The sequence below is a fragment of the Lates calcarifer genome, linkage group LG19 (genome assembly GCF_001640805.2).
Source record: "Lates calcarifer isolate ASB-BC8 linkage group LG19, TLL_Latcal_v3, whole genome shotgun sequence".
Taxonomy (NCBI): Eukaryota; Metazoa; Chordata; class Actinopteri; family Centropomidae; genus Lates; species Lates calcarifer.
Genome location: NC_066851.1, coordinates 17,075,160 through 17,088,359, shown reverse-complemented (window position 1 = coordinate 17,088,359; position 13,200 = coordinate 17,075,160). Strand labels below are relative to the sequence as shown.

Below are 13,200 nucleotides of genomic sequence, written 5' to 3'. Positions count from 1 at the left end.
TGATAGCAAACTGAATATTTTGGGATTTTGTTCTGTCAATCAGCCAAAACAAGCTGAATTTAAATGTTCCCTTTGGCTCTGGAAAATTGGAACAGTGTGGGTTTCTCTGGGAGAGTCTGGACTTTCTAAAATCCTCTCTGGTGAATTTGCCTGTGAATGCTATGCATCAAATCAGTGTTTCAAATCTGTGACTGTGATTTCTGAGTCAGGACTATTAATGCTGCAGGTACACTAAACCACTCATTCATTCGCTAGATCCTGAAACTAACAGACTTCGGCTGTGAGTCCTGAGGAGTGCTTTTATACCTGGTCCAAAACTGTGGAGTCAAGTTCTGACAGTTGCCTTGGGACGTCAGGTTGCCAGGTTGGTGAGTTTGATCCGTTGTAATGTTGACACAGGGGTGAGGCAGCTGTTTGAATAACAGGATAAGGTGCTCAGTGTGGGTGTGCAGCTGGGCAGTGTGTTTATGCTTCATTCACTGCCAGACCCATAATCAGTGAAGTGACTGTAGGAGCTGCTGAGCTCAGACAGAGTGTGTGTTTCTGTGTGTGTACACACATATAGTGCATGTGTGTGTGCTTTTATGTCAGATTGTGTGTATTTTATGTTTCTGTGTCATTGAATGAAAAGGGGGTGGAAGTGGTTAGTGTATGTGTGTGTGTGTCAGCTTCATCACTCCTTCCAGGAAGTCCTCTGCAGAATTTCCTTTTATAGAAGCCAAATACAAAAGGCTTGCTGTCCACTTCCTGTAAACAGCTCGGCGGGTGTGTTTGCAGTGCTCTGGTTGGAAGGCCCGCTCCTGTGACCCCTTTTGGTGCTCGGGGAAGTTCCAGGATGAGGAAGTGGGCTTCCCCTTGACAGTGGCCAACCACAGGGAATAGAAAGTGCTCTGATACAATGAGAGAGCAGAGAATGAGGAATAGAAATCATGAAGGGCTGTGACAGACTCTGAGACATGGCAATGGTGGGAAGACAGAGTCTGTGAATTGAGGACAGATGAGAGATGCAGCTGGAGGTTGTCTGGATGTAAAATAGTATGTTTGGTAACCAAGAATGCAGAGTTTGGGGAATAAATTGGAAAAAATAAGGGCTCAGAGACAGGAATGTGAAGCAAAAGTACAGCCTACATTTGCAAAAGGAACATATCCAGACTAATTGACTTATTATTATTATTATTATTACTTTACTCGACTTTAATGATTATTTTATCATTTTGCTCACTTTTTAAACAAAAATGCCAAGCATTTACTGATTATAGCTCCTTAAATGAGAGTTTTTTCTACTTTTCTCTGTTTTCTAGAACTGATCATACAGTATCTCTGGGTTTTGGGCTGCTGGTCAACAATTTGAAGATGTCTGTGTGAAACTGTGATGGGCTTTTTCCACTAGTTTTTGACATCTTTTTTTCATTTTGACAAAACCCATCATCAGGAAAACAATGTACATATTAATTGATAATAAGATGCTAATTTGCTACAGCCCTGCACATCTATAAGGGATAGAGAGTAGATTAATAATTATTTTGATGAAAAAGATGAGTAAAATCTACATTTTACTCTAGAAGATATTCTGTCCTTTTAAAAGAAAGTAATGTCTAGGTTTGTAGCTGCAGCCAGTAGCTGATTAGCTTAGCCTAGCATAAAGACTGGGAACAGGGAGAAGCAGCTAGCTTAACTCTGTTCAAAGTTTTACTGGGTTTGTGTTTCTGTTGCGAGGCAAGCTACTAAATCCAATAATTGTGCCAGTAGTACTTGGGTGTGGGCAGTTATACAAACACCAGCATGTAGCCTACAAAGCTGATGTGTGCACCTGCCTGCTTCCCTCAAAGTTTTTGCTGCTGCGCTCAGAAAGTTTATAGCTTGAAGCTACATAAAAGATGTTCAAGTGCTCATAATGGGGCCCCTGTTGGCAAGGGGAGTGTGAGTTTTAGGGCAGGGAATGTGTGTGTGTGTGTGTGTGTGTGTGTGAGGGAGAGACAGGGCTGCTGCATGAGGAGGGGCTTTGTGTGTGTGATGTGTGTGTGTGTGAGATGAACAAGAGAACACGCCTGCTGCAGCCCTGCAGCTATGGAATTCCTACCAAGAGACAACTTGTTTCAGCCTGGCCAGCCAGCACCCAACATTCAGTCCAAAACACACACACCACACACACACCACATGCTTTGAAAATGCACATTAAGGCTGGGCTGGATCTAATTTTATCCTGCCAGGGCAAGAATATACATGTCCCATCCAAGATCGCTGAGGAATGAGGCAGCCTGCTAAGACCTGCCCTGAGAGGGGTGAACAGAGAGAGAGAGGGGGGAAAGGAAAGAGTGAGAGCTAAGTAGATAAATGAGAACTTAAGAAGGAGCTGCAAACACTTGCTGGGAGTACAACAATTTTTATTGTTTACCTGGTCTTCTGTAAGACGCAGAAGAGGCGACAACAGGTGAGTACTTGGCAACTTAGATGAAAGAGGCGAAACTACTGAAAAGAGGGGGGTGTAATGAGAGCTAGGGGAGTGTCTCAGTCTCTGAGGAGGACTAGCTCCATGGGTTGTGTTTTTAGAATGATGTGAGTCTTGCCACATAGGAAAGATTGAAGCTCACAATGATCTAAAGTGTGAAAAGCCACTACAGGTAGCACACAACCATCCTGTGATTCAAAATTATTGCACAATGATAGCTTGGACAGCTTCCATCACAGCCTCAGATGTACAGGACAGTGAATGTTTCAGACATTATGCAGAGAGGAGAATAGCATAGCAATGAGCCAAGTTAGTGCTGATGTGTCTTTAGCTTGCGGCCTGAGGGCTCAGCTATTACACAGGAAAAATCAGATTGTGTGAAATGGTTTTTGCGATAACATCAGAGGCCTGATGTTATGTGTGAATCTGTTAATGTGTCAAGAAAAGGAGTCTGTGTCACGCAATCTTCATTTTATTTTTGTGGTGTTAAGTGACAGAAGTGAGTCAGGTCAGCGGAGGTGTTACAGGAGGAGGGTTTCTATGTGAAGGAGAGGTCACAGACAAACCTATCTGAAATGCTTTTTTTTAATCTGGGTTTAATACGCGCTGTGTCATCGGTACTCCGACAAAGGAAGTGAGGAAACCTTTGTTTGCTTCCGGCTTCCTGTCTGTGATGTCACCAAGAATGCAAGACTGCAGCGCAGAGTTGATCAAACTGCTTGCTCTGCAAGACTGGAAGAGGTGCTTATGTGGTTGACAGTTTCATGTGTGCGCGTGTCTGTGTGTTTGTGTTATGAGTGTCTACAATCTCAGTTTTCACCATATTAGGGTAATGGATGAAGCTCAAGAGTGTCTACCAGTGGTGGAAGACGTACTCAAATCCTGTACATAGATAAAAATAACAATACAACAATCGTAAAATACTGTAACAAGTGAGAGCATAAGGCTAGTATCAGATCAGGGTAGTTGAAATATCAAAAGTAAAACTACTAATTGTGTTTCTGTTACTTTGTCCTCGTCTTTCATATCAGTGAAATACAGTTCAACAGCTTCACCAACTACATCCTCCAATTAACACCACTTAAAACAGTTTCAACATAAACTGAACATTATAACCTTCATGAAGGAGGATTTATTGCAGGACTGTTGTATTAGACTGCATTAGTGTTAGCTAGGTGTAGCTAATAAACTGACAACTGAGCGTACATACACACATGCATCTTCATCTTCATTTAATAGTTCAGGCCAGTCTTTCCCAGTTTAGAAAACAGGACCCCCAGTAAAAGGTGAGAAGATAAACCAAAGAAGAATAAATTTGCAACACAGATGTCTATTCATGTTTTTGGACGATTTGACCTCTTTAAGCCTCAAACCCTTATTTTAGTGAAAGCAATGTAGTGGTGTGAAAAGTATGACATTTCTCTTTGAAAAGTTGTAGAGCAGAAGTATAAAGTAACTTAAAATGAAAGTACTCAAGTAAAGTACAAGTACTTGACATCAGGTTTCTGAGGTTTCACAATACCCAGCTCAGTTCTCTTTCTCCTTCTTACTGAGCTCTACTTCTCTCCTCTCTCTTCTACTCCTGTTGTCATACCATTCTCAGTCACCCACTCACTCAGAGACGCGCTTCTCTCTCTTACTGTCTCTCGCTGTCTCGCTGTCTCCTTTCCTTCCTCATTCATTCGTAAACGTGAACGAGACTCAACACGTCACTTTGCCCATTCAGCCTGGCTTCCTGCTCTCACACTCTTGAGTTCCTTTTGCTCCTAACTCTCAGCGCTGATCCATAGAATGTGGCCTCCATGGATTAGTTAGGTCTGTGTGAGTTTTTCTTAATTTGCTGTTCACCTGTCTCTTGCTCTGTGTAGTGGAGGCTACGCTTTACTTGGCTTGCAGCTGTACCTCAGTAGCATTTTGTGCTAACATGCAATGCTTTGACTAGCATTGTGAAATTTAAAAAAAAAACAGGAAGAGGTGAATCAGTGCTTGAGGGTGAAACAGACTCGCTGTATGTCTTGAATGCATTCAAATTTGTCCATCTCATCCTGACCCTGCAGGTGTACGTGTGTGTAGATGTGTGACAGCGGAGTGTGTGAGGACAAGCCCCCCGCCCCCCCTGTCAGGATGAGCAGCCAAGGAGGAGGAGCCAAGGACCCCCAGTCAGCCAATCATAGCTCTCGGCCGCTGCCGTCTGTACCAGAGGAGAGGAAGTCCAGAAACAAGATCATCTCCATGTTTGCCTCTGAGAAAGGTAAGGGATTTGGAAAACGCATGAATACTCACAAACCCATGTACAGTAAAAGACTGTGTGCATAGAAATGGATGACCAACACACTGACCCCTGACCTTCGACCTGCAGGAGGCAAGAAGAAGGACAGGGACAAGGACAGACCCGAGATATCCTCCCCGTCAGACTTTGAACACACCATCCATGTGGGTTTTGATGCAGTCACTGGAGAGTTCACTGTAAGCATTTCATCTTAATACTGCTCAGTATGCTTGTCTACATTTGTGACATTTTATAGACCTTGATTGGGTTGCACCGGCTTAGCTTAGCATAAGGACTGGAAACAGCTAGCCTGTCCAAAGTCCAACTTTCAGCATCTTAAAAGCTCTGATTCCCAGCTATGTATTTAATGCACAGATATGGAAATCAATCAATCAGTAAACAAAAAAGAAAATAAGAAAATATGCACATTTCCTAGAGGAAAAACTGTTCCTTTAAGAAATGTCTCATGTAGTAAAAACCTGTGTAAAACAGTTGCTTGGAAACATCTAGAGCGCCATCCAATTAAAAGCAATCAAACTTGTAAATAGGAAGTCACTGTAACGTCACAAACTGTAACATCACTGCAAAAAAACAAAAACAAGAACAACAAAAATGACGATATAAGGGGCCAAACGATGAATTAAACCTGAACCTAACCTACAAACTGTCCTTTGTAAATGTAGGTTTACTCGGCTGCTATTATTTTTATTATTTATATTTTTATTAATCCTGATCATTACTGGGTGTAAATATTTAGTAACAACTAATCTCTATGTAGAACTATGAAGTTGGCTACAGGAGCTCCACATGTCAATTGGAGGCATAACCTGTGTTCATAGTGTTTTATTTTTGTTTTATGGGTAGATCTCTGTATGTGTTTGTCAAAGTGCATGTGTGTGTGTTTGTTCAGGGCATGCCAGAGCAGTGGGCCCGTCTCCTTCAAACCTCTAACATCAGTAAATCAGAACAGAAACAGAATCCTCAGGCCGTCCTCGACATTCTCAAGTTCTATGACTCCACCAGTGGAAAACAGAAATACCTCAGTTTTTCCGCCTCGGGTGAGTTTTCTTTTGCTCGACAGATAATTGAAAGTCCAGTGTTGTAACAGTGCAGACTCACTCCTCTGTCCTCACATTTTCTCATGTGTTATCTTGTTTTTTTTTTTTCAGATAAAGACTCACAGTCGGTGAGTAGCTCTATTTGTTTCTTCTCCTCTCATGTGCAACATTACACTGAATACACACAGTAAATTTCATTCTTTTGCATTTGCATATGTTTGCTGTTTCAGCCAGGCAAGCAGGGTACAGTGACCTCCCCGTCAGGTGGCAAGGATGGCGACGATGATGACGACGACGATACACCACCTCCAGTTGTTGCCCCTCGGCCAGAACACACAAAATCTGTGAGTTGTGATGAAAAGATTGTGATTGCCTAAAAAAAGGGGGGAAATCTCATCCAAGGTCAGTATTCCAGATTTTTTTCTTTCCTGTCTTGCATCAGGTGTACACAAGGTCAGGTGATAGATCCACTCCCAGCTCCAGATGGAGACGCCGCCTCTAAGGCAGCTGATAAACAGAAAAAGAAGGGAGGCAAAATGACTGATGAAGAAATCATGGAGAAACTAAGTATGTAAACCACACACAGATGCACAGTGAAAAATGACACATCGCAGGCAGAGCTGCAACTATTTTTGGCTCCAATAGAGCTGAATTAACAATTTTTTTGTGACTCTTAGGAACTATTGTCAGTATTGGAGATCCTAAGAAGAAATACACTCGCTATGAGAAGATCGGCCAGGGGTGAGTCAGATGTCAGGATGATGTAAACACTGAAAATTGGCAGGAATTTGAGGGAGGCTGTTTAGCAGGTTGCTGGTCTAAACTGACCAAAAGAGGAAGGTTAAGCAACCCTGAACTGCAATAGTAGGAAAAAAATAAGGAAAGGCCTTTTATTTCACCTCTCACTGTTTCTCCACTTTCAGGGCGTCTGGCACAGTTTACACAGCCATAGATGTCGCCACAGGACAGGAGGTAAGGTTACTTCATCTTGTGTATCAGAGTTTTGCAGTTTTAGCATTATGAAGGAGTCACTTTAGATGAAGAGCAGATCCAACCATATTCCTGTGGTCAGACTATAGCTTGACCGTTGCCAGGAAACATTACTGAGATGTTCTCTGCACAGACACAAACACAAACACATAATAAAAATTCTGGGATTCAGCAGATATTTTCCTGTGGAAACAGGAACAGATTTTGGAGAGAATTTCAGGGAAATACCAAGACCTCACTTCCCAGTATTCAACCCTTATCAGAGGAATATGTATTTTCCCCTTGCAAATAACCCTCTATGTGCAACACATTTTTCAGAACTGGTTAGTGTTTGTTTTGGCTACTTTACATCTCAAAAAGCAAAAAGTGGTGCTGCAAATGATTTTGTTTGTTGCTTGAGGTGACCTAGATATATTGTGTGTATCTGTAGCATCACATTTACAGGATGTTGTGTTTCACAGGTGGCCATCAAACAGATCAACTTGCAGAAGCAGCCAAAGAAAGAGCTAATTATCAACGAGATCCTGGTCATGAAGGAACTGAAGAACCCCAACATTGTCAATTTCTTAGATAGGTAACACTGACCTTACACACACTATACAGTCAAACATACAGTATACACATATAATAATATGTACTATGTGTAAATTGACTGACCTGCGAATCTGTTCGTGTTTGTGTGCATTTTTAGTTTCCTCGTAGGAGATGAGCTTTTTGTGGTGATGGAGTACCTGGCTGGTGGCTCCCTAACTGATGTCGTGACTGAGACTTGCATGGACGAAGCTCAGATCGCTGCTGTCTGCAGAGAGGTAGGATTCTTCTCAGACAGCTGAGCTTAAAAGATATCAGTGAAAACCTGTGAAAGCACTTGAGTCCCATTATTCAAGAATTCCACTGACAGGCCAGTAAAGGCCAATAAATCCACTTACATCCTCCTGTGGCTCATTTATAGGCCAGGACCTATATTTATCCAAAAAAAAAAAGAAGCAGGAAACAAGCCTTAACTGGCCAGAAATTCTGTCTGTGATGCTCATGTACAGTGTGCATTCACTTCTGGGGGATGCTAACCTTCCTCCCTCTCCATGTTCAGGTCCTTCAGGCTCTGGAGTTTCTTCACGCCAACCAGGTCATCCACAGAGACATCAAGAGTGACAACGTACTGCTTGGAATGGACGGCTCAGTCAAACTCAGTGAGAGAGAGAATACGTAAACATAATCCTAACCGTGGTAAGGACCATGAATAAAATCTCAACCTGTATTTGTTTCTCTCTTTGCAGCTGATTTCGGCTTCTGTGCCCAGATCACTCCAGAGCAGAGCAAACGCAGCACCATGGTGGGGACTCCATACTGGATGGCACCAGAGGTGGTGACCAGGAAAGCCTACGGACCCAAAGTGGACATTTGGTCTTTGGGGATTATGGCCATAGAGATGGTGGAGGGAGAGCCTCCGTATCTCAACGAGAACCCTCTCAGGGTGAGTGTGTGCTGGGAGGAAGGATGAGCAGATGTTTGTAACTGCTAGCAATGACTGACTGACTGATAATCTTTTATTCATGAAATTTCATACAAGTTGGAAAACAGTGTCTTTGGTGATCCCCTAACTTTTCCTCTAGCACCACCTAGAGGTCAGAATTTCAACTCCTCAGTTTGTGACAAAATACCTGCATGAGTAATGACATTCCCTATAAGTGCTAATTAGCAAACATTAGCATGCTAACATGCTAAACTAAAGTGGTGAACATGGTAAATATTAAACCTGCTTAGTCAGCACATGGGCATTGTAGCTGTGAACATTTTTAGATAAAAGCACCACTGTGCCCAGATAAAGATCCTCATAGAGCTGTTAGCATGGTTGTGGACTCTTGGTCTTGTTTCTGTTCCTGTTTCTGTATCACAGTTTCACACAGAATCGCATTTGAGCATTATTATTAGATCATTATAGAAATACCTATAAAATGATTCATGTCAGAGATGCTAAGAAACTGAAACTGAGAAACTGAATTTATGTCAGAATGCCTCAAGATTATATGTTACTGCTTTTCTTACCATGCTATTGTGCTGGTCTTAGGCATTGTATTTAATCGCCACCAATGGAACTCCTGAGCTGCAGAGTCCAGAGAAGCTGTCTCCTGTCTTTAAATCCTTCCTGTCCCGCTGTCTGGAGATGGATGTGGAGAAACGAGGATCAGGCAGAGAACTGCTGCAGGTAGAACAGGCATATACTTATAACGCCTCAACATATCAATATTTTTCTCTCTGCATGTTAGGGATATAACTAAAAAAGTAGCACACAAACCCCTGTAAAATAACAATATGTCATTTTTACACTTTGGAGTAAACAAATGAGAAACAATGTGTCCTGAAAATGGAGTTTGTTCCCCAACTTATGATATTTCTTGTGTGTTCTCCTTCATCTGTCTGCAGCATCCATTCCTGAAGCTGGCCAAGCCTCTGTCCAGCCTCACCCCACTCATCCTGGCAGCCAAGGAGGCCATGAGGAGCAACCGCTAAACCCCGGTCTCTAAAGACTATAAGACCTAACGTCAGTGACATCCAACCCAGCCAGCATCCTCTACTGGTCTACGTATGACGATCATCAGCTATCTGTTAGTGTTTGTGTTTTTTTCCAAGGGGTCATAAAATGCATCTCCTCTCTTCCCAGTGTTTCTGTACTGAAGCCATGTTTATCTTACCTTCGTGCCTTCCAAAGCTGCACACAGCCATAGCCATGTCCTCTGTTTTCTGCAGCCATAGCACATGTGTGTGTGTTGATGTTGACTATACATATCAGCAATGTGGAATTGTTGTTGCAAAGGTTCAAGACTCTTTGCACACCAAGGTCCACATTCACAAAGGATCTTATCTCTCCACTGGGAGTCCTCCTAAAAGGCGCTAAAAGTTCCTAAGCAGAGTTTCCTCTTAAGACCTGCTCACAAAGCTTTTACTGAGGAAATGAGGAAGTCCTTAGAGGAAGAGAAGGGGTGGCGGGGGCCCTGTTGCTATGGATGACATCAGTGCTGTGTCCCAATTCCATACTACATACTAATTATAGGCAGGTTGTGAGTATGTTGTGTGCTCATACTAAAGAAGTACCCAAATAAACTAAACTATATAAATTATACGTAAAACAGTCAACATGCTGACTAAAAAAAACAACACTACTTCCTTACGAAGCAATGCACAAAGAAAATGGTGGAGCTGCTTATAGTTGTGAATAAATTAAGCCGATTGTGGACTGTGGAGAAACGGCTCCAGAAACAGTACAAAATGGAAAATATTCAATTTTTGCTTTCTCTCTGTTAAGTTTAATCAGAGGTGGTATTTTATTCTTGCTGTCTTCATTAATTTCCTGTCATTATGAAACAGTTAAGCATGTTGATTTCTCATATACTAGCTCCAAAAACAGCGTACGACAAAGATTAGTATGTAGTATGATATACTGTATAGTGTTTGTGTGTAGTATGAAATTGGGATGTAGCTTAAGTTTCATGAATGAACTTAGTCTTTACAGTTTGGTTTTTATATCAGATTAAAACATTTTAAGTTTTAAGATCCTCATCTTGAGGATTCTAGAATTTTGGTGTGTGCAGAGACTGGAAGCTTTGCAGCTCGTCCCCATAGCTGCCATCGCTATGGTTACACGTATGCATTCTGACCGGGTCCATTAGTTTTGAAAGTAGCCTGGAAAACTACAGTGTGCTAAAAACTGATCTCAGCACTGGGACAGTGCAGTCTTTGTGCAGTGGAAAAGCCATACCAGTGTCCCTGTTTGACCCTGTATCTCACCAAAAATCAAGCCATTCCAGTGAAGGGGTGGGATCCAAGTTTTCAAGTGTTTTTTTGTTTTTGTTTTTCCAGGACGTTTTTGTACATGAAACTTTCTATTGTTTTCTAATAGCAGATGAAAAATGTGCAGATTTTCTGTGTTTAGAGTTTCGACATTCTGGTGGCAGTTTAGGGTATTTCAGGCACCAAAATACACACTATCATTAACTCGACTCAGGCATCATACACCTCTGCTATCAAACTCTCTGCAGGCTCTTTTATAAACTATGCAAACCCATCTGAACATGCCTTGGCAATGCTCGGGCTTCCCATACCTGCCAAATTTCTCTCAACATGATGTTTTGTCTAAATGTTTTGTTTGTCTTTACCTCTGCCTTTTGCAATAGATTTCTTACTGTTGGTATGTTGGTGAGAGCACAACACAAATACTGTATGAAATTGTCTGTCTGAATGTGTTGAACTGGAGGAAGACTTTGCATTTTTTTGTATATTATGTATTGGTAATGTCCTGTATTTTTAACAGCTTTTTAAAAGTATGTATATCATTGTTTTATATTTGTAACTAACCCAACAGAAGACAATTTTTTGTTTTTTATTCCAGCATTTTTTTTGTGTACCAATTCATCCTCTGAACTGTGCATTTATGGACTTCAAACCATAAAATGCACTGATAAGCCTGAGAAACTCGAGCCAGACCTGAGTCAATCAGTATTTGAAAATGATTGTTTGTTTTAACTTGCTCAGAGTGCCAGATGAGTTTGGTTTATACCTCATTTTACCACAAGTTTAGACAATCACAGGGAAAAGTGTTTATTAAATGTACCTTAAACAGATAAATGTCGCAGTAAAATGCTCTCATATGGCACTCAACAGGTTGACACAAATACTGAGTACTTGCAAATACTATTAACAGGCTGGAATCACAGCATTATGTGGCATTTGATCAGAACGTATCAGTGATACGTATAATATGAATGATTGAAGATTATAAAAGGAATGCGTTATTGTTCATCGGGAAACCACCAACTTCTGGCGTTGAATAAATTCCATACAGCATGTAAATTATTAATAAAGGTGGACCTAATTAGATGAGACTTATGTCTGGATTAATGAATGGGCCTTAATTTATCTTCTCCTATTTTGACACAAGAGGGCAGTATTCATCTTTATTTGGCAGAGACGATTTTCACAGGCGTGATATATTTTGAATATCCGTTCTGCTTCGCTGGACGTCAGCTACTTTTAAGGCATCATGCCTTCTGCCAGGTATTACATACAATTTATTCTTACACACACAGTACATGCGTAATCAAACATGTGACTGGTTTCCCTTTAGATTCTGTCAGTCTCCGAGTGATTTAATTCGACTGAAGCACTAACCAATCTTTACATGATATCTGATACAAGATTTTTGTGTTTGAATTGTCCTGCAAATTATATACACTATTACATATAGAACAATAGCAAAATTTTATGTGTGTATGTTATGTTCACTTAAGCATTGCACAGTCACTCAAAGCACAACCACAACTTTACATAAACTTCCATGTTCATCTCCAGTCGAAGAGGAAGTGAAACTCAAAATTTTCATGTGCTTGGCAGCCAAGTTTAGTTCCCTTTCACAGCTGGTTGATGATGCACTAAGTCTTACTCACTTAGAAAAAGAAAAAGGCGGGCAAGAGGTGTGTGCACATTAAAACAGAATCATGGGTTTTCTTCAGAAACATCTGAAGAGAGGACATCTGTAGTTTCATCCCAATCTCTAAGAAGCAGCATCATTTCCAGACAGGAAGTGTTGCTGAAGCTCTACTCTGAGCAGTGGTCAGGGTTCAGGATTTGAGTGACAGGGCTTTGTCCATTAAGACCGGCCTCACAGCTCACTGAGCCCGCCTTCCTCCACTGGTCTGCAGAGAGGCTCAGGGTGCTGCTCCAGCTGTAGTGGCCGTCCCCCCCCAGGACCTCCAGGCTATGTGACACCCCTGAGGAGCTGCTTCTGCCCCCCACCTTCCAGCCCAGACTCCAGGCTGAGGGGAAGCCTCCGCTGGCCAGACACACCTGTGTGGCACTGCCCTGCTGCAACTTTTTGTATAATATAAAAATCTCTGGTACTTTAAATCAACGACCAACTCCAAAAGTCCACCGCAGTGATACAAAGTCATTAAGTGGCTGTACAAAAACCTCCTGCACTGTCAACAAGCATCTATCCACTGAAAACAATCTCTGCTTATTCTGATATAAAATATATATTTCTCCTGATTCAGTGTCCCACGTTGCCTTCAGTGTGTTGAGAGCAGAGAAGTCATTTCCATAGAGAGGAGGCTTTGCATGGTCAGCTGATCCTCCAGTGATCTGAGAAGGTTTATAGTCCTGTGAGTTCAACACTGCAGGACTCAGATCTGTCAGTCAACACAGCAGAAAGCACAACCACCATGACTCTCATCACCATCCTCATCTGGACGCTGGCCTGCTGCTGTTTTACAGGTTCATTCACTCAGCAACATTTCAAACATGATGTGCTGCCTTTTCTCTCATTTCTTTCTGCTGATAAATGAATTTTTTGATTTGTTTTTGTCTGCAGGATGCAGCGGTCAGGTGACTGTGACTCAGCCTCCAGTAGTGACATTTACTCCAGGATCCACCGTCACTCT

General features: G+C 41.8%; 1 protein-coding gene across 1 annotated transcript; it reads left to right on the top strand.

Moving 5' to 3' along the window:
- The first annotated feature begins 2,196 nt into the window (after nt 1–2,196).
- Nucleotides 2,197–11,646, top strand: LOC108875038 (serine/threonine-protein kinase PAK 2-like). Its single transcript, XM_051078056.1, is given in 16 exon segments — nt 2,197–2,431; nt 4,507–4,700; nt 4,809–4,915; nt 5,629–5,776; nt 5,888–5,904; nt 6,007–6,120; nt 6,219–6,229; nt 6,231–6,343; nt 6,454–6,517; nt 6,700–6,748; nt 7,228–7,340; nt 7,458–7,575; nt 7,857–7,956; nt 8,044–8,240; nt 8,835–8,972; nt 9,191–11,646. Coding segments are annotated over 15 exon segments (1,554 nt in total). The 5' UTR covers nt 2,197–2,431; nt 4,507–4,522; the 3' UTR covers nt 9,278–11,646.
- Nucleotides 11,647–13,200: the final 1,554 nt, after the last annotated feature.